General features: G+C 33.0%; 3 protein-coding genes across 5 annotated transcripts; 2 read left to right on the top strand and 1 right to left on the bottom strand.

Moving 5' to 3' along the window:
- Nucleotides 1-6,428: 6,428 nt before the first annotated feature.
- On the top strand, nt 6,429-7,280 carry LOC144548110 (uncharacterized; the record flags this gene model as incomplete). Its single annotated transcript, XM_078296808.1, has 2 exons — nt 6,429-6,569; nt 7,003-7,280. Coding segments are annotated over 2 exons (330 nt in total), but the record flags the coding sequence as incomplete, so codon positions are not given.
- Nucleotides 7,281-11,542: 4,262 nt separating this feature from the next.
- Nucleotides 11,543-15,672, top strand: LOC144544029 (Protein prenylyltransferase superfamily protein). Of its 3 annotated transcripts, none has more exons than XM_078292456.1 (10): nt 11,543-11,935; nt 12,348-12,662; nt 12,986-13,096; nt 13,177-13,267; nt 13,389-13,457; nt 13,895-13,972; nt 14,078-14,170; nt 14,439-14,489; nt 14,731-14,922; nt 15,478-15,672. In XM_078292456.1, the coding sequence occupies exons 1-10, from the start codon at nt 11,874-11,876 to the stop codon at nt 15,595-15,597; spliced, it is 1,182 nt and encodes a 393-aa protein (XP_078148582.1). In that variant the 5' UTR covers nt 11,543-11,873; the 3' UTR covers nt 15,598-15,672. The 3 variants fall into 3 exon arrangements, with proteins under 3 accessions (XP_078148582.1, XP_078148577.1, XP_078148588.1); XM_078292451.1 differs by having other exon boundaries at nt 15,472-15,672; XM_078292462.1 differs by lacking the exon at nt 12,986-13,096 and having other exon boundaries at nt 11,610-11,935; nt 15,472-15,672.
- A 4,055-nt stretch (nt 15,673-19,727) lies between these two features.
- On the bottom strand, nt 19,728-20,802 carry LOC144544018 (CASP-like protein 1D1). The gene is made up of 3 exons (XM_078292444.1): nt 20,516-20,802; nt 20,297-20,423; nt 19,728-20,185 (listed from the first exon to the last, which is right to left on the bottom strand). Exons 1-3 carry the CDS (start codon nt 20,773-20,775, stop codon nt 19,964-19,966), a joined length of 609 nt encoding a protein of 202 aa, XP_078148570.1. The 5' UTR covers nt 20,776-20,802; the 3' UTR covers nt 19,728-19,963.
- Nucleotides 20,803-21,422: the final 620 nt, after the last annotated feature.

Here is a 21,422-nt window from a genome sequence, read left to right as displayed (position 1 = left end):
TCTATGGTACTATGCATATCACGGATTGTTACCGTGCTACGGCTCTATATTTGAGTTTTCAAATCCTAACGGTCGATCCGAACCGTTCATCTTGTTCTCCATATTAATATGTGTTTGGAGACCAAATTTTACATTTTTTGAAATTTTTTTACTATTTTTTTAGATATTTAGAAAATCACTTGATCTGAAAATTCTGGACCATCCAAAAACAGTGATTTTCAATAAATCTAAAAAAATAGTAAACAAATTTCAAAAAATATAAAATTTGGTCTCCAAACACATATTAATATGGAGAACAAGATGAACGGTTCGGATCGACCGTTAGAATTTGAAAACTCGAATATAGAGCCGTAGCACGGTAACAAATCGTAATATGCATAGTACCATAGACTCACTCAAAAAATATTGTCAAAATTATCAAAAAAAATTATGGTAATCAATGGAACGGTATGTCTTGCTGGGATTAATTAATGGAGGTTAAAGAAGCGATGATGAATTATTTTGCTACATGAACTACCGTGCGTTTTAATTTTTTTTCTTTCAAAAAAATGATCGTAAAGCCAAAATGATAGTTTTCTATAAATGCAGGAATAACACCTCTCAGGACTTCCCTTTCCGCTCAAATGAAAGCTCGATCGGTAACTGAGTTCCGGTTCTCACTGAGCTTCCTTCACAAACGAACCAACCATTGAACTTCATTTCTGATTTACAAAAAACCCAAGAATTGAGATCTAGCTCAAAACTGAAAAAGAAATTTCCATAATAATCACAATAGCAATCACACAATTTATTGAAACATCAAAGAATCAACCTTCAAAAATAAAAATCACAAAATGGAAACATTCAAAAAAGCAAAACAAGGAGATTAATTAATTTCTCTGTGCAACATTAATTAGCAACTAGCTAGTACAATACATAATAAGGCCGATAAACTCTGACCCTCGGCCTATTACAAGTGCTGACAACTGCAACTAGCAACATAATGATCCCAATCAGGATGAGAAACCCTGCCATTGCTTCCACCATCTCGTTCTTCTTTTCTGGAGATGGTTCTTTGATGATCCATGAGCAACCGCAACATCCCCCACATGACATTCTTACTTTTCCTCTTTTGTATATCTGCGCGGTGAGGGCGTGAGGCTGGAGATTAAGGGAATTTTTTGACTTGAAGAGGAAACCTAAGCAAGTAGATGATTGTTTTATAAATGGATATTGAACTGGTTTAGTTAGTTAGTATTTCTGGCGGATCCTCTCCAATTGCATGGGGATCATCGGAGAACCCCGAGCATATTCCAGCCGTTTATTTTAGATCAGATAGTGTAGATTGAATCTGAATGAATCCTTGATCCATGGATTTATAAAGGTTTACATCCGACTGGGACTGTTCAGTTTGTAGCAAACAATTCTGATCTGTTGAGACCAGCAATGATAGCATACGCATGGGGAATCTGTGGCTGTTCAATGGGCATCACATTAAATTTGGTTCGATGTCTGATCAGATTTGTATATTTCGCATGATGATTCGTGCAAACAACTTTAAAATTTGTATTTATTAAATGCGTACGAATCTTAATGCGAATGAACGGCTCCGACCGAATAAGCATCGAGAGGACCTTAACCTCGTTTTGACTTTTGGTGCTGTCCATTTCATGTGTACTTGATGCCTTCCCAAAAGAAACTACGAAGAAAATAAATGAAAGAAAGAACAAGTTCTGAGAAAAAGTCAGCCATAAAAAAAATGCTCTATGACTATGAAAAAGTCATGGCAAATTCTTTTTATTGATCTTTGCGTGGGATTAGATTTTTATGCTTTGATTAAACCCATGTGCGAACCAAGTCAGAAGCGCGGTGCTCTATTTATTTCATAGAGAACTATAGACATAAAATAATTTTGAATAAATTTTTATTTCACACTATTTTGATTGTATTCGATTGAAATCAGAGGAATGAAATAGTAAAGAGTGGAAGAGTGAAAGAATATCGGTAAATAAATCAATTGCATCTCTAAAAAAGATTTTTTTTTTTTTTTCTATTTTACCATTCCTATGAAGTAAATAGAAAATAGATGAGGGATCTTCTTGTAAAAGTAGATTTGACTGCGAAAATTCAAACAAAATTTCACCTTTTTTATTTTTACAGTTCCACTTGGGACCGAATCGTCTGCCCCCCTGGGGGCAGGAAATTCCTGTCCCCAGAGTTACTGTTGGTGGGCCCAAATTTAAAAACAGTAACAGTAATTAAACCCTTTAATAGTAACTGATCCCACCCCGCAGTGACTCTGGGGGCAGGAGATTCGGTTCCGTTTCACTTAATTTTTATTTGTCAGCTAGAATAGATATTCCAATCAATTCATCTATTTCTGAACATACAACATTCCCACATCGACATTATATGCCTAGAATTATTAAAATAAAATTATAAAGTTGTAAATTATATTTGAATCTTAAACCTAGGCTTAAATTTGGGCTCGACTGTTATTTAGATTTCTCTTAAAAGACGGCACACTTGAGTTGAAATTACAAACAAAATTAGAGTATGGATCCTACGAGATATTTCGGTGCCTATTCAGAACGCTCGGAGTCAGTATTATTGTGCTCTGAGAGTCGTGTAAAAAATTTGAATGATCAAGATTTTCCACGTATCAACTCAAAATTTGAGATATATAGAGGATGTCGATTCCAAAACTGATGGTCGTATTATTTTTCAACCTCCCTGTATTATGAGAGACATCATTCAGTGACGTTATCTGATTTGAGCGGTGATGCCATCACAAAAATGGGCTTTTTTTAAAGCTATGGAGGCATAACTTTATTACTTACGAAAGAGTTATGACTACGCTACTGTGTATACAGGGGGTGGCAACTTGTTGGCTCTTTAAAAGTTGGGTTTAATTTGAACTCGTTACGAGCTGAATTGTCCGAATTACAAGCGAGCTAATTTTTAATATCTGAGTTGAAATAACTTTTTATTTCACACATTGAGCAATCAGATTAGTAAAATAGGAATAAGATAGAGTAACAAGCATTGGCGTACCCAAATAGATTTAGGAGTAGGCACTTGCCTATCCCTCAATTTGCAAAAAAAAAAACAAAATCTAATAATATTTCATAACTGTGTCTTACCCTGAAAAAATATAATACCTATCTCAGGATTTAATTTACGGTTCAGTAGAAGGAAATTGCGTGGAAAAGAAAGTCAGTTCAAACTGATTCTCATAAAAGAAAGAAAAAGAAGAAAAGACAGATTCACTACCTCGCTAAGAAAAATCGTTGATTCGTCAAGAGAAAAAAGATATCAACTACTAAGGATATAAATATAGAGAAAAGGTATAATCCCCCGGCCATCAGTCCCCGGAAAATCCCCGACGCGCTTTCAACGTACTTCTAACGGATTTTAACGGTCCGACTGGATAAACCTCCCTAACTGATTTTAACGGTCCGACTGGATAAACCTCCCTTCTTCATTCATTAAGGCGATTTAATGGTTTTTAAAATCTCCGATCCCCATCCTCTTTTTCTTTTCTTTCCAGATCTCTCCCGTACAAATTTTCATTTCGAATCTCTCCACTCCGCTGATCTCAATCGGGCGCGGCACCACCGATCAGACCAGGCACCACTGATCGGAGCTCTCTCTCTCTCTCTCTCTGTCTCGCTACTCCCTTTATCTCTCTACAGATGGCACCGATCCTGTTCAAGCAAGGTCCCAGCAGCGCCAAGTCGATCAGGAAGTGACGCGTAGTTGTGGGATATACAGTGTCGTGTCGGCGTTGTGCGCCGAGGAGGCAGAGGTTGTGTTAGCTGCCTAGCCTCTTCTCCATTGCAGGTACCTCGCCGAAATTATTGTCAGTGTCAATGAGCTCAGATCACTTAGATCAATGGACAACAGATCGTCACCTGAGCTCAGATTGCTAAAGAGGTATCTACAGTTGACGGTAATTTACTCTCTAAATTTCCAATTTTAGACTAGAGCACATGAGGTGTTTGTGTAAATGACATTTTAAATATACTTATCTAATATGTACTATTTTCTGATTTCATGAGGTGGTTGAAGAAGAGGTTGATGCCAGAGACAATAATTTCATCAATCGGTTCAAGGAGCAACTCAAGGTTTAGAGGTTGAATTCAATTTTGAATTACAAAGAGATGCTTAATTGCAGAAGGTAGATTCATCACTCAAGTTGAACAATTTTTATACGACAGCTTGCAGTTCTGAATTTCCATACTATATAGGTCTCATTTGATTGTTGATAATGTGTTAGTATCAACACTATGTTGATTTTGCACTTCATCTTTATCATCCTATATAGGTCTCACAAAGAAATCAGGGTAGTTATTTCAATCAGAATTGGTTTTATTGTAACAATTATTCCACCAGAATTTTCTTAATATCAGAGTGTTTAAGCTTCTATTTATTTCCAAAGTAAATGAGATAGAGCCTAATCCAATTTTGATCTGACTTGCTTTCTTATTACTGGCAAACTTTGACTTTGAATAGCAAGTGTTCTTCTTACCCTTTTATGCTCATTATTCATTGTTATGGTTGTATCATTGACCCCCCTTCCCCATAATGGCATCATATTCCAAAACTAATTGAATCAAGCCATACACGTGCAACAGTTAGCATCAAATTTATAACAACAAATATATGAAATATATCTTAAGTATCACAATAACTAGGAGACTGCAATTGGTATCAAATATTATTTTGTTCACAATATGGAAGGCACAGCCAGCACTGGTATGTACCCTCTGCATCGTTGTAAAATCTTGCATCTGGTAAGTTATTTTCATTTATTCTCTTAACATACATGTATAGCATAGTTAACTCCATACCACACATATAGTACACTAATTGAAATTGAAATAAAAAAATGTTTAAGGTGAGGCATGCACGAGGGATTGAAGGGTTATCTTTCATATTTCAGTTCAGTTCTCAGATTTTTTTTGTACACATGAACTGTAGAGTCTAGAGTTATGTCCCTGATGTCTTTGCATACACATTTGTGATTTTTTCATGATTTTTATATATTTATTTCATTAATTTTGGCATAGAGTATATTATGTTGACTGTTTTGCCCATTATAAACATCTAAACTTTAGAAAATTATTGTGAGCAATTGGCTACACCATATTTTTAGTTCTTTATCTGAAAATGATGGTCAATTAATGTATTGTATGCTAAAAAAATATCAAAAATTTATGAAGACTAGGAACTCTATGAAACCTATGGATTTGTGAGGGGCAGTTCATAGGCCAGCGAACAATATTTTACACCTTTTTTGTTTTTGTCAGTTTGATATTAAAAAATCAGTTTAAAATCACCAAAGTCCCTATAAATGGAAAATTTTGTACAGTGGTATTTAGCATGTTGTATTCTAGATCACCTGTCAAAATGAGAATAGATGAAAGATATTTGTTGACTTCAAAAAAGGAAGTTAACTTCTGACTCTGTGATCATCCTCTTCTAATCTGATGCATTTAGTCTGTTTTTACTGGTTCATTACATGATTCTTACATTAGATTTACAGGATTCATCGCTAGAGTGTATATAGCATGGTTTTGGATTCAATTCACCACTAGGTAGTCTGTTAGTGGCAGGTCTTCTATGACAGAGGCTGGTTTGCATAGCTCCATCAATACTGCTGCCATAAAATCCAAGGGCATCAGTTGTTATTGGGTCACTGACACAATGCAGCTCTATACGCTGCTAATTTCATTTCATTGGGTAATATGGCAGCAGATGCAAACTCCAGACGTGCCGGGATTTTCTTATCGTATTCTGCAATGCCTGCTTATAAATTATGAGAAAAGGTATTGTCCCCCGTCTACTAATCCCCCGAAAATCCCCGGACTTCTACCATGGAAAATCCTTCCTCAACGCTAGTGGATTGCTCTCCTTCCTTAATGCTGCAGCTGCTTCTGCCACGGCAAATCCTGCTTCACATGTTTGAGGCATCAGATTTTTTTATGTTTCGCAGATATTTCGTGTTTTTTAGTTCAATCCCTTTGAATTTGACAGTAAAATTTAAATTAGAGTTTCATTACCTTCTCGCTATATAAATGTCAAAGAGAATGTGAAATTAAAGAAGAAGAAAAATCATGCTTATAACTTGTTTGTTGAAATGCCTGTAGTTATGCAATGGATTTTACTGTGGAGAGACCTGAAGATGCATTGACACACATACAGTTGCTCGAGGCAGCACGAGATCCTGCTAATTTCCCAAGTCCTGACCTTCTCTGTATAAGGGGTTTAGGTACAAATTTCAGGCACATGCAAATCGGCTGACCTTTCTCGGTATGTTCATATTAGGTTTCATGTATCTAAAGTAAGAAATTCTATGCCCCTAGAAGAATCAGGTTTGTCAGTTAGACTTAACCATACTGTGTTGTTTGCTAATTGAGCACCAACTTCATCCCAGTTCATAGGAGTTAGAGGAAAAGAACTTCACAATTGACAGAGTCCGGATTTGTTATTCCCCATTTTCAAGAACGACAGAAACTGCTAGAGAAGTTGCTAGAGTTTTGGGAATTTCAATTGATAGCTCCAGTTGTAAAGTGAGTTTTATTTGTGTAGACTGAATGCGTTTTCAAAATATTTCACTATGGAGTTCACTTTTTATATGTTTTTATGGCACAAAATTGAGGTCAGTTGGTAATGATTTGGGTTAATGTTTTGTAAGAAATTGTAGAATTGCGTGAATGATATTTTCGGACACTTGAGCTCCTTTCACATGATAAGGTGAGTCATTGAGTTGGCTTTCAATATATAGTGCACCGTGTAGTAGTAGCAGCAGCAGCCTTTCTTGAATGAGCGATTGTTCTCTTTGAAAAACGAAGTTTGCAAATGATTTGTTCACATTGAGAAGTTCAGAAGACATGAAACTCTCTTTTAAACGTGAATCAAAACAGATTTATTGACAAGGTGTACTGGTGGTATCTTATCGATAATTTTTTTGGTTTTAACTTTTTGTACACGTAGCTAAAATTAGTTTCAATTTAACAGTATGCAGAGGTGTGGGCCCTTTATGAAAAAAATCATTTTATGCCACCGGAAGGCAGTGAAAGTGTTGCTGATGTTGCTTCGAGACTTAGGGCAGCTTTGCTTGCTACTGAGACAGCATTTCAAGGGTATTCCATTGCAGTTTTCTTTTTTCTTTGGCTGAAGTTACTGCATTTGAATTTCAGAATTTGAAATTCTATGCCACTAAATATTCCTGTGAAGTATGTAGATTGTAGACTAATTGCACACCCAATCAACTCAATCAATTTGCTTGTTTAACACATCTTCTCACTTTCTTTTGGTGCTCAATTTCAAATCAAGGATTAGTGAACTACCATGCCAAGATGGGATACCATAGTTGTTGGGTACTCAATTCAAGCATATACTTACTGGTATTAAATTATTCCTGGTTTATGGACCTGTTGGTATCAACTCTTACACTTCATTTAACTTGTCCATTTAGCAGTCACAATTGTCAATTGCGAAGATGCTAAAAGAATGCAAAGTGTAATGGTAATCTTGGCTTATAACTAGTGACCATGTTCGTATAGATTTTATATAAGATTTCTTTTCATTATTAATATGTTATATTAATCAAGAGTAGGGTTAAAATGCACTATTAGTTTTGTATTCCAACCATACCCCACATCTCTATCTCCGTTTACAAAGTTTAAACAGTTGATCCGAACCGTTCATCTTGTTCTACATATTAAAATGTGCTTAGAGACCCAATTTTATATTTTTTGAAATTTTTTTACTATTTTTTGGCAGGTGATTAGAGAGTCAGGTGCTAACCAGGCAGGGGAGAGGCGACACTTTGAGTAACCTTTGCTCTTTCTTTTGTTTTTTTCTTTATGTAAACTTTTTTGTTCAAGGACCTGACATGATCATCCTTCATTGTATCCTTAATTACTGCCTTATTTGGCAATGCAGAGTTGTCAAATGTACTGGGCCTGGTTATTATGTTATACTTTTATAAGTAGTGTTATGTTAGATTTTTTTTCATGTTTGTTTTGATTTGTACATAGTAAGTTAGTAAATATTATTTATGAAGGTGAATTATATCTACAGGATTCTTTAATTATATTTATAGGATTCTAACTTATGTCTATAGAATTCGTTTAACTGTTATTTTAGGTACAAGTTTTACTTTTATTGTGACAAGTTCAACCCCTATTTCTAATATTGCATTAATTCCATGACATTCTTATTAGTTTACAGGATTTAGTATTGAAGTTTACCGAATTTGCTCCATTAGTTTACAGGATCTTTGAAAATATCTGGGGGATTTTTGGAGGACTGGAGTTGGGGGATCTTTGAAAGGTAACGTTCCCCGGGCTACAGTCCTCCGAAAATCCCCGTGTATAAAAGCCTTCTCTTTTTAGCTTAGTTCTGACGCGCTTTCTACTGCCATAATTCCAAGTACAATATGTATGTTCACAGGATAATATGTGTATGTTTACAAGATAATATGTGTATGTTTACAAGATAATATGTGTATGTTCACATGATACTATGTGTATGTTCACAGGATAATATGTGTATGTTAATAGGATATTATGTGTATGTTCACAGGATAATATATGTATGTTTACAGGATAATATATGTGTATGTTCACAGGATACTATGTGTAACTAGAATGAGATTTGAAAAAAAAATTGAAAAAAAAAATTTGGAAAAAAAAATTTGAAAAAAAAAATTCGAATTTTTTTTTTACATTTTAAAAAAATAAAATTTGAAAAATAAAATAAAATATTGAAAAAAAATTAAAAATTGAATTTTTTTTTACCGATTTATAGGATTAAACGAAACTATTTACAGAGTTATGTAGTAAGGTTTACATAATTCAAAATAATTAAAAGTAGTATCTAGAAGGAGACAAAAAAATTTTGAAGAAAAAATTCAAAAAAAAATTTTGAAAAATTTTTTTGAAAAAAATTCCGAATAAAAATTTTGGAAAATAAAAATTCCGAATAAAAAGTTTGAATATAAAGTTTTGAAAAAAAAATTTGAAAACAAAAATTTGAAAAAAAATTTGAAAAAAAAAACTTGAATATTTTTTACATATTTTTGTTTACAAAGTTTTAATGTAGTTATGGTTAGTTTTTAGTTTTGAAAAGCTGTTAGAGATCTTCTAGATGTGGTCCTGGTTAAAGGTTTAAAAGTGGTACTAATTAAAGTAGTTAAAGTGGTTAAAGTGGTGGTTAAAGTGGTAGTTAAAGTGGAAGTTATTGGGGACCACACAGAATTGAAAGTTTTATGTTGACAGGATTTGTTGAATTAGTTTACAGGATTTAGTATTGATGTTTACAGGATTTAGTATTGATGTTTACAGAATTAGTTGGGGGATTTTTGGGGGACTGGAGTTGGGGGACTGTTAGCTGCTTCCATAAATATATACCATGAGTTGGATCACGTGTCGTATCTTATTGTGATCAAATTTGGAACAATAGTTATGGCATATGAATGGTCAGAATAAGTGTTGTAAAAATCGTCTGTCTATACCGATTGATTGATCAATTAGTCGTTGGCAATGACTAAACAGTTACGGAATTTTTCGACTAATCGGCTGATTATTTTTTATTATAGCTGATTATTCCCGATTAATCGTTTGGTGATACCCTGTATGTTCGACGACTGCATACCATTATTTACAATACTAATCAGGACACGTTAATCACACCGTGATCACACATGATGTGTCCAAATTTTCGAAAGATGGTCATAACACAGGACACGCGAGTCATAGCACGTAACCGTCACATGTGCCATGATGCAACCGTGTCGTGTCATGACATATCTGGTCGTGTCGCGATTTTTTTAGATTCCTATCCACTACTCTGCTTTGATTCGTTAGAAAACAAATTGTACTTTTGTTAATATTTTGTACTTACCTCTAATTAAAATCTTGGATCCGCCCTTGATAACAAGTGAGTTAATTCAGAATAATTTATTCCACCTCTTCATATAGATTAAGCTTAATCCACACTCACTTCAATTTTAGAAATCACTGTCATAAATAAAAATTCATCTTATAACATCTTACTTCTTATAGATTAATTTAAACCATAACAGATAAATTAATTTAAATCGCAAGACCTATTAAATAAGATGTAAAATATAAAAAAAAAAGTTAAATAGAATACTCAATTTAATTCTCACTAACTTTATCCCACAATCAAACATGACTAATGTGAGTCATGTGTTTCTATTTTAGTGAGATATGTGACAATTTCATCTTAACATTCAAACTATATTCGTATTTATTTATTGGGTGATCCGTATTCTTTCGAAATCATTCTGACTATATTCGTATTTATTTATTGTGTGATCCGATTTTCGTTCAATATATTCATCAGTATTTAAAACTCCCATGTTCAAATTCATATCCAAATATAAATAGAAATTGATATGGATATAATTTCATTATTTCCCGTTAATATCTGATTCATTTACACATCCTACTTATTTTGAAAATCACCGTACAAATTTGCCTACTTGAATTTTGATGAAGTTTGAACGATTTAAGCCCGGCTTGATTTATTTAAAACCCTTTAACAAAAACTCTGCCCATTAAAGGGTGTTCAAACGGTCCAATTTGATTGGTTATAAATCGAACTGGAAAATTTTGATTTAAATGAATTAGTTTTTAGATTTAAATGAATTGCTTTGATTAAATATTTTAATTATTTTGGTTTAAAACTTCGGTTCAGTTTAGGTCTTTTAAAACTTACTACACTGAATCTATCGAATTATAATAGTTCTAGTATGGTTTATATTTTGTTTGTTCATTCATCGCTTCTCTTTTTTATTTTGATTTAAATATATTAAAACATCTACATATTTTGTATAAAATTAAACAATGTATTTAATATTATTTTGATATCTATTTCTACAAAATTACTAATTACTGATATATGTATTGAATTTTGATTTTTTTTAAAATTTAATCTCTCTTATCTGTTTCATCCGAACAAATTGAAATTTAATTTAGTTTAAATAGTTCAGTTATTATTCGGTTAGTCATTTTAATTTGATTCGACTGAATTTTTAAACGGCAAAAAATATTGATTTGACTATTTTACTTCAATCACATGAGGTACCAAATTAATCTGGACCGTTAATACTTGCATCATGAAATGATGAGGGAGAAAGAGTAATTTTGAGAATGGAGGGTGCCATTCGAGTCCGGGTCATATGACGAATTCGTATCCTCTGAGATATCTCAAACTTTGCGTGACATTATGGAAAATCTCAACTGTTTAAATACGTTATACACGAATCTCAAAGTACACATAATACTGACCCCCTACATCACCCCCGAATAGGCACCGGACACGTCGGTCACGCAAAAGTTGAGATATCTCAGAGGATACGCAGCCGTCATATGACTATATGAGGTAACTCAAATTTGAGATTGAATCCGGACTTGGATTTAAACTAAAAAATTGAAGTTAAATTTAGACCGTCCGATCCGGATCAAACCCACCCGAAGTGGATTGCACAGTCCCTTTAATCTTGCGACGAGTTCGGATCTAATTTGAGTCCCTAAAAGTTCTCTTCGTCTCTACTGTCCTCTCCGTGTCTGCGCACTGCGCACTGCGCACTGGGAGTCGGAGGTTCGGAACCATCTAACAAGCCGCTGTACCTCGAGTGCATCGAGTCAATTAATCTTGGTTACCCTTTCCAATGACTGGTTTCGACTTTCGAGAGGGATTGCTACACGATATCAAGCTAGAGAATCCATCTTTGTGAAAGTCTCTCTCGGCTAATGTGATCCGATTGCGATCTCGAGTGCAATTTTGTGTTAATTGTTGGTCGCTGTTGCTTTTCTCTTCACAATCTCTCTTCAGCTATAACCCGACTGGGGAAAATGGAGGAAAGCGATGATCTCCTGCTTCAGTTGGAGCAAATTTTGGAGAACGACGAGCAGCTGTAATGCTCCACTTGATTTATCTTTTTTTTTTTTAAATTTCGTTTTGTATTTCATAAACATTGAGCATTACGAAGATAGTATAAACAATGATCACTTGGCTGAATGTATACCAGTAGAGGTACGTTTCTGCACTGGACTACTGGTCCAGCTGTACGCCTGTACCTTAATTAGCGGGTTGTTTATTTTTTTTTTGGGCCTAAAACTTATCACCAAAATAAGTCAATCAAAATAAATTAAAGTTTTTGATTAATTATGTGCAAAATTTTATTTGTTGTATTAATTATCTTTTGTTATGTGATATGCAGCAATGCCAAAATCAGTCATAATCAAAATAAAATTGAAGTTCTAGATTAATCATGTGCAAAATTTTACTTGTTATGTGTTAATTATCTTTTGTTTTGTGATATGCAGAGATGAGATAGGCTTCATACATCCAACTCAGTTTGCAACCCTTGATACCAATTCTGACTCACATTCTCTGCAATTTAATACTCACTTCTTCTGGAATAAAGATCACAAATTGGCAATCTCCTTTGAAGTTCTTTCTCCCCTCTATAGAGCTGCAGTTCAAAAGCATTCATGTGCTAGGAGAAACTATAAGCCAATTGTGAGGTCATGTTCAAAAGAGGGTTCTGAGGAGTTTCTGGGGAGTGAAATAGATCTATTGAGGCATAGTAAGGCACTTGTTGTTCTAAGCCCCAATTTTCCCACTGCTTGGAATTCCAGGTAGCTAATGTTTTTGTAAACTTTGACATAAGTTACGGGAGGTTAATCTTAGTACCTGCCTCCACTTTTTTTTCTTTTTCTTTGGAATATTGATTCATTGATAAAGCCCTAATTTAGGCATAAATACTCGAGAAAAAAGGCCCTCCCCTACTGTGATATAACTACTTGGTTTGTACCCATACTGGTAACTTCTGGCCTGATGCTAGCAAATACTTGGTATAGATTGGTACAGAAAACCATATATGACAAGGATGCACACTAAATTCTAAACTGGTTTTGTTTCATACATTTCCATCTTTTTACGAGCCCTTGTTTTCATGCAGGAAGCTAATACTGTCAAACCACCATGACTTAACATTATTCTTGAACGAACTCCAACTATCTACACTAATTCTTTCTTATTCACCGAAAAGTGAATGTGCATGGAGCCATAGGTAAACTATTTTCTTTAAAAGGGAAAACAGTATGTGCAATGTATAGGAGTAATATCTTTTCCTTATATTGCGACCTGCAGGAGATGGATCATTAAGCTCATTGCAAAAAGGTTTCAAAATCTAGAGGCAATCATCAGAAATGAATCTGAACTAGTGAAGAAAATATGTGAGGTTTGAAACAACTCATTGAAGTAGCTTCAAGAATATTTTGTTTGTTATCTGGTTTGCAAAATCCTTCTATTTTGCTCCATAATAGTCAAAATCATTTGTCCAATTTTCTCATATTGTATAGAAATTCAAGATGAATTACCGTGCATGGAATCATTGGTGCTGGCTTGTTAGTTACATGACAACTCAACAGGTTATTTTCTAGCATTTTTTTTTTGTTTTGCTTTTTATGCAACAGAACACCCATATTTGTTGATATTATTCAAAAACAGCCATCTTTTGCAGTATTTGTAAAGTCAGTCCCTCACGAACATAATGGAAGTAAGCACCAGATGGATGTTATAAAAAGATAGAGATGTCCTAATTGCTCTAAATATATTAACACCATCAATGAGTCAATTTTCTAAACCTTATCCTTGTAACAAGTACAAATCTTCGCTATCCAGGTCAAGAACAAATTTCTTTCGTTTCAACCAATTCCCACCTTTTCTTTAGCGCATTCTCTAAATATCAATGCCTAATAATTTCTCAAATGAGAAAATAACATAGATAATAAGACTTTGTGCGAAGGACAAAACTATTTCTCTACTTTTTGAAATGCCTAATTGTAAATATTAATTTGTTTAAAAGGTTCTTGATGAGTTGAGCAAGTTGAGAAAATGGGCTGAACTGCATGTTGCTGATAATAGCTGCTTCCATTTCAGAAGGGTTAGTCTCAAACAATTACCTGCTAGGTGCACTCCTTTTTTTTAATCAAAGAATATATCATGCTTTATATTTTTATTTCACATTATTGGGCACTTCTATGCACAGCGCTTGCTGGTTAGAGTACTGCAAAACAATTCTACAGGAAAAGCTGAAGATACTTCTTTTAATGAAGAATCTCACACTTGTTCCTTCCTAGAAGTAAGTCTTGAGATTGCAACTTCCAAAAAAAAAAAATGACATACTTGGAATTATTTTTACAAAGCGAGCTCATGTTGAAAAATGGAACTTATGACATCTTTGGATGTTGTGCCTCGTCCCTCTATAGAAGACCTTAGATAAAAGAGATGTCGAAAATTCTTTTAAAGTTACTGTCCTTAGATTGGCCCTTTGTAAATATTTAAAAATTGATTCTTTAGTCTTTATGAGAAAATGCCAAATTTGTAACCTAACAGAAGTGTATTGTCAGGGTGAGCTCGAGTGGAATGAGTTGCTTATCAGGCGCTATGTTGGGAGAGAGGTTAGTTTTGTATCGTTATGATATTTTATTAAATGTCCCGGAAAACTTTTTTTTTTTTTTTGGGGTTGTACTAAGACTTATAAGCGATAGTTACATATGACTAATTGAAAATTAGTATATAAGGTAAGAATTGCACTTACTGAAATCATTGAAACTTGAAAGATAATTGTAAACAAAAGCTTGGTTGTAGAATAATTGAAATTGCTTGAATATTCTCCATTTTACATATGACTAATTTTAGGCCTTGTGGATTCATCGCCGTTTCCTTTCACACTGCTGGATAAACAAATTTGCAAATGACTCAAAATTGAATATGTTTTTGGATCGAGAAATGCAACTTGTGAAAACCTGTTTGGTTTCCTCACCAGATGAGTTTAACGACATCTTAGCTCAGGCTTACCTTGCTGCTGCTTATTTTCTTTGGTTATCAAAGGTGCATCAACTTTTTTATCTCTTGCTGTACCATCAGAGCCTTGAAATATCTTGAGAACTTTTTTTGAACTAAATGCAAGAAGGACATAACTTATATATCCAAGACTTGTAAAAAAAGAAAATTATATGCTGCAATCCAACAAATAACTGCAACAAAAAAATAGAAAGTAAAAGAAATTATAATATCCAAATATTTTAAGACTAGTATGTTATTATGTAAATTACTTCCTGCTAATGTAAAATTTTGATATTTAACCATGCAACATTAATAGATCTTATCCCCCATGGCTCTCTGAAAATTCTATGGACATCCTTTCTTAATTTCTGCAAAAGAACACCAATTTTTCTTTAATTTATTTGGAACATGTTAAAAAGAATGTTAAGGGGTATTGTCTTACAGTAGGCAAGTCATGTTTATAGCAGTACATTTGATAATTCCTAGTTATGACTACGGGTGATATTGCTTCTTTTATAGCGCTGCATATAAACTCCCACTTACACTATTTCGTTTTTTTTTTTTTTTATTCATATATGTACAATTTTTTTGGAGTTGCAGGCAGCTCCCCAGATTCGATATGAAATTCATGGGAGATTAAGAGAAGCTGGGGATGTAACTTCCTTATTGGTGAAGATTTCTCCAGAGAAGACTTTGTTTTGGCAAAGTATGGGCATTTGAACCCTGGTTTTGTAATTAACTTCGTTTTCTTGAAAGAAAAATAGTGAAAATCTTTCTGCATCAATTCAGTGCTTATATAGATATCTGCAGGAAGCGTGCTAATTTCTTAGGAACTTGTATTTGTTCAAACACGGATTTTCATCAATATAATTTATTATCATTATCATGACAAATGAAAAAATAAGAGTTTAGTGCCAATACTAAATTTTGTGATAATTTTAATTTTTTTCTTTAAAATATACTGTTATTTTTTCTTGAACGAAAAATACACTGTTATATGTCATTTTTTTACTTCAAAACAATTGTTTTCTGGTCACTCCACTAATCCAAGCAAGAGTGAGGCTGTGGTACTATGTATACCTCACATTGGTCCATATTTTGGATCAATATCCCCGTTTACAAAGTCAAATTGTCGGTCTGAATCATTCAACATGATTACCATATGAAAATGAAGTTGTACATCAAATTTATAGTACTTAAAATTTTTTTTACTATTTTTTAAATAGGTAGAAAATCAATCTAACCATTATAAAAATAGTGACCTTCTACCTATCTCAAATATATATATATATATATAAAGTGGAGTGAACTCAAGTCTAAAATATATTAAATCGGCTTTAAATGACAAATTCGAACCGTCGAAACCCGTCTACCTTACGAGTGATGCGTCTACATATTATTTTTTTTAATTTTAAAATTAATTTTGCATAGAGACAAGTGATCAAAAAAATTCAAAAAATGAACATATTAAAATTAATTTATTAACCTTCTAATTTTGACCGCTTGATTTTATACTAATTTAACTCAAATGTTTAAAATTTTCACATGTAGACACATCACTCGTAAAGTAGACAGATTTTAACAGTTCGGATTCGTCATTTAAAACAAATTCAATGGATTTTTAGACTTGAGTTCATCAAAGAACCTGGTGATACTGATTTAACTCAAATGTTAAAATTTTCACATGTAGACACATCACTTGTAAAGTAGACAGATTTTAACAGTCTGAATTCGTCATTTGAAACAAATTCAATAAATTTTAAACTTAAATTCATCAAAAAACTTGATGAACTTAATAACACTCCTTGGTGAACTTAAGAACACCCTAGTTCTACTCTATAAAGTGAACCAATGTGAACAGTGTATAGTACCATAGCATCACTCATTCGAGCAATTAGAGTTTTCCAGAGTTGTTTGTTTTGTTAGGCTTAGACAGCATAATGGGGCATTTGGTGGGCCACAATTGCGATCGCACTCATGCAGCCACAATAAAACATTAAAACGGAACCACTCTTATAATTGTTTACTTTTCAAGCTGCCTCCTAGACTCCTATTCCTACCAAGTAAAATTAAATCCGATTTCACCGAATTTTCCATATTCTCGCCATCTGGCTTTTGTTTTTATCTCAAAGTATGACAAAGGTTGCAAAATATCTTTCGTGGAAATGGAACGAGAGAGAAAGTCCGCCTATCAGTGGCCAGGATAAGCTTTGTAAGTTTATGAAGGAATTTTCCTCTCAGCTCGAGTCACATCGCTTTGTTGTGCTTCAACATTAGATTATCTTATCTGTAGCATTTGAAGAAAAATAATAATAGCATCATTTCGGAAATTTTTTGGAAAAAATATTGAACGATGTGACCCGCTTTTTTTTATTATTATTATTACAAGTGCGCAGGATAGAGACAGAATTTTAAGTTATAGAAACTTTGCTTTCACAAAAAATATAAAGGTCAATTTTACAGAAATTATAATATTTTATTTTGAACTATATAACAAAATCATATGCTTTTGAAAAGAATGTGATTCAATTGACCATCATATCTCCTTATTAAATCCGCTCCTATACGCACATTATTGTTTATAGTGTTCATTTTTTTTTATGCGAATGCTATTGTTAACAGTGCTAATGTTTTTTTTAGAGTGGACGCTACTATTCATAACATTAATATTTTTTTTAATGTAAACATGTCTATTTCAGTCATTAGGAAATAAAATAAAAAATTAATTAGACATTTTTTTCCAATTAAAGTAACATTATGTTCAAAAAAATGTTATTTGCAAATTATTCATGAATGAAATTTTTGATATATTTAAAAATTATTACTTATAACAATTTTCACTTTCAGTAAACATAAATTTTAAGGCAAGTGGTGGAACTGTAAAAGAAAATAAGAAGCATTTTGAAATTTATAATATTCTTACTTTTTAGCATAAGACAAAGCGCAAGTATTCGACCTTCTGCAAATATTTCAAGAAGATAATTCACAAATGCAAATATATTTGATAAATAATTCTACAAAAAGAAAAAAAATTGGACGTTATATGTACAATCGTCCGCATAAAAAAAATGCGTCACGGACGTTGTGATTACAACGTCGTTGCTATGTTCCGAGGTTTCTCAAAATGATGCTATTCTTTTTTAATTTACGTGGATTTCAATCTTCATTCCTTTGAAAATTTCTTATTAAGATTTGTAGATAGGGTTGCACATAACCCAAATCAATCATTACAATCCAGAAATATAATCCATTGTTTCATTTTTAAAATTTTGCTTTTCTACTTCTTTATTATGGACACATCAAGCAGAAGAATTCTAATTTAATTAGTTGTTCTCCGGTATCACGACATGCAACTGATTAAGCAACTAGAAATATACAGACCAGTGTTGTAAATAACGGTATGCGGTCGTCGGATAGACAGGGTACTGCCAAACGATTAATCGGTATGCGACCGATTAATCAGAATTATGTGGACAATTTAACGTTTTTATTAAATTTATGTATATATATCATAATTTATTTAACTCATTAAACTTATCAAATAAACTTAATTTAACTTAATTTTATTATTATAACCTGATACTACACTTATTTTTTTAACGCATAACCACTTTACATGTGTTAGTAACACATTTATTTAATGAAAAAATAAATTTAAGAGTTAAACTTTTTTCAAATACTAATAACATATTATGTGAAATAAATGAAGCATTCCAACATAAAATCACTAAATTTAGTTCATGATAACAAGAATATGTCGTACTAATTAAAAAAATTACATCAGTAATCAGTAAGAAAAATATATGATAAATAAATAAAAGAATAATTAATAAATTTTAAAGTAATTAAGTAAGAAAAAAAAATATATAAAAATATTGAATGTATGTCCAAGCACAAATAAAACTACAATACATGATTTATAAAACTTATTATCACACACTATCACATAAAAAAAAGTCAATGTAAAAAAAAATATTTACTAAAATAAATTGGAATAAACAGAATAAAAGGACGATTAAATGGTAAAACGGCCGATTAATTGTTTTCATCCGCAAACAGTCATCCGTTAAGTGTATTCGTGACCGCCGTTACCGATTAAACAGTTGTTAAGGCCGTTTTTACAACACTTATAGAGACGATTAAATGAGTAATTAAATATGGTTGTTGCATTAAATTCACAAGTTGATGGATAATTTTTGGTATAAATGAGTACATATGGTTATAGTGATGTAAATTAATAACCAGAAGCGATTTGGATAGGAATTCAGAGATAATAACTGGACCGGATCAGGCAGCGGTTATATATAGTGCTCTGGTATCTACGCTAGTTGAAAATTAATGGTGATGTAAATATATATAGACTATAGTGGTAGGCTCAGTTAGAAGGATACGAATCTGTGCAGCTGTCTCTATCTCTCTCTTTAAAAGAGGAGAGAGAGAGGAGAGAAAAGATAGAGAGATAAAGAGGAGAGAGATAGAGAGGATAGCAGGAAGGAAGAGTAGGAAATTTGAAGAGAAAAGGATTTCATTCCGAGTTAGAACAGGTGTTATAGTGATGTAAATATTACTTGCAGTTCCATCATTAATTAATTGCCTGGTATTATATGCTTTTGATAAATAACGAATTGTAGATTAACAATAATCAATTATAATCTGACAAACAATTATATATCCGAATTATTTGAATCTTTGGATGAAAAATTAAGTGTATTAGGTTAATAGGGATGTAATTTCGTGGAGTTTGTAATTATTTTCATGTGCACATATACTGTACATGTTGATAGAACTATTCCCTATATCAAACCTCTGTAAAAGGTGTAACATAGGATAACAAATGACAACAAATTAGATTTACCAACTGAAAACTAGCAAGAATATATCAATATTTTGTCATGCAAATACTTTAATTACATTGTTAACTAAGGTCCATGAATTTATAACAAAGCACACCTTTTCTACTCTGCAAGTTCAAATACTATATATGTCACAACTCACAACTAACTATTAACCAACACCATAACCATTCATACTTACTAAACATTACAAGTATATATATAATCCTTGAGCATATATATTCTGTCAAGGATCAATGGCTTCTCTTATATAGAGAATATGCGGATAAAACAACGAGAAGAACAAGGATGATCGAAGCAACGAGTGACACAATGATACTTGCGGCAATATACCGGCAGAATTTCCCATAGATATTGCAAAATTTGGTCCAGTTTGTGTGGGTGTTGCCTTTCAGACCCAGATATCCGACCCCACCTGCCGTGCCTACTGCCGAAGCCATGATGGAAGCCATAATCTGCAAGACAAAATAATAAATTTTTTCATTTCAAATATTTGAAACTTGTTTGATTGAGTTGCTCTTGCTAAATTAAGAAGTTTCCATTGATATTCAATTTGTGTTACATACAAGGTCTAAGAGAATTAGACTGAAAAAAATCTTTGCAGATGGAACTGGCCTTGACATGACAGAGCGAGAGAATAACATTGTTTTGAAGCTGTACAAAGATGTAACTGCAAGTGCCACCAATAGGTATCTATAAAGCACAAAGAAAACATCAATTAGATATTTCCATATTTGAACAAATATGACTTAAGTTATTATATGATTTAAGAGAAATTAATTTACATAAGAGCTGGTGTATAGTTGAATTTTGCATCACGAGTGATCTGCATGGCACCAGTCGGTTCAGGGATCACGGCAATGACTTTAGTCTCCTTACTGGTGACAAGCACCACCAAGGCAGAGACAGCTGAAGCTAGGAGCAGAAGCCTCAGATAGAAATGGACACGGAAGTAATTCGGAGGCGGCCTGTCAAAAGTGGGATAGCCAGATTCTGGCATGGTCTTAAGAGTATCTTGTGTGGTAGTCATCTCTGTAGAGGCCATTCCTTCTACTTTTTTTTTTTTCTTCCCAGTAGAACAGATGTGGTTATATATAGAGAGAGTTTTCTGGATTTTTGTGAACTGAGGCTGCTTTGCATCTTTTTCCCTTTCGGAAAAATGAGGTGCTCAAAATAACAATTCAGCCTCTTACAGTTAGATGGGCCTGATCTGTTATGGCCCATTAAATTCCATGATTCAATCGGACTGGACAATTGGGCATGTTCAGAAAAATAAGGTGCTCAAAATATTCTTCGACACTACAACTGGGAGGCCCATTCACTTGCAAATGTGGCTAGGATACACACTTTAGAGTAGAACTAGGGTAAGTTCATCAAGTTTATTTGTGAATTCAACTATAAATTCTATTGAATTTATTTTAAATAACAAATTTGAACCATTGAAATCTTTTTACTTTACGAGTGATGTGTTTACGTGAGAACATTTTAAAGTTTTAAATTAATTTATTATAAAGTCAAGTGGTCAAAATTAAAATGATTATAAATTAATTAATACATTCATTTTTTGAACGTCTTTTGACCGCTTGACTCTATATAAAATTATTTTCAAATTTTCAAATGTAGACACATCACTCGTAAGGTAGAAGAATTTCAACGGTTTTTTACACATACCAGAAAAGACACTCGTTCAAA

The sequence above is a fragment of the Carex rostrata genome, chromosome 2, assembly GCF_964058835.1.
Source record: "Carex rostrata chromosome 2, lpCarRost1.2, whole genome shotgun sequence".
Lineage (NCBI taxonomy): Eukaryota > Viridiplantae > Streptophyta > Magnoliopsida > Poales > Cyperaceae > Carex > Carex rostrata.
The sequence above is the reverse complement of the archived record's forward strand: the minus strand, read 5'-3'. Positions and strand labels throughout refer to the sequence as shown.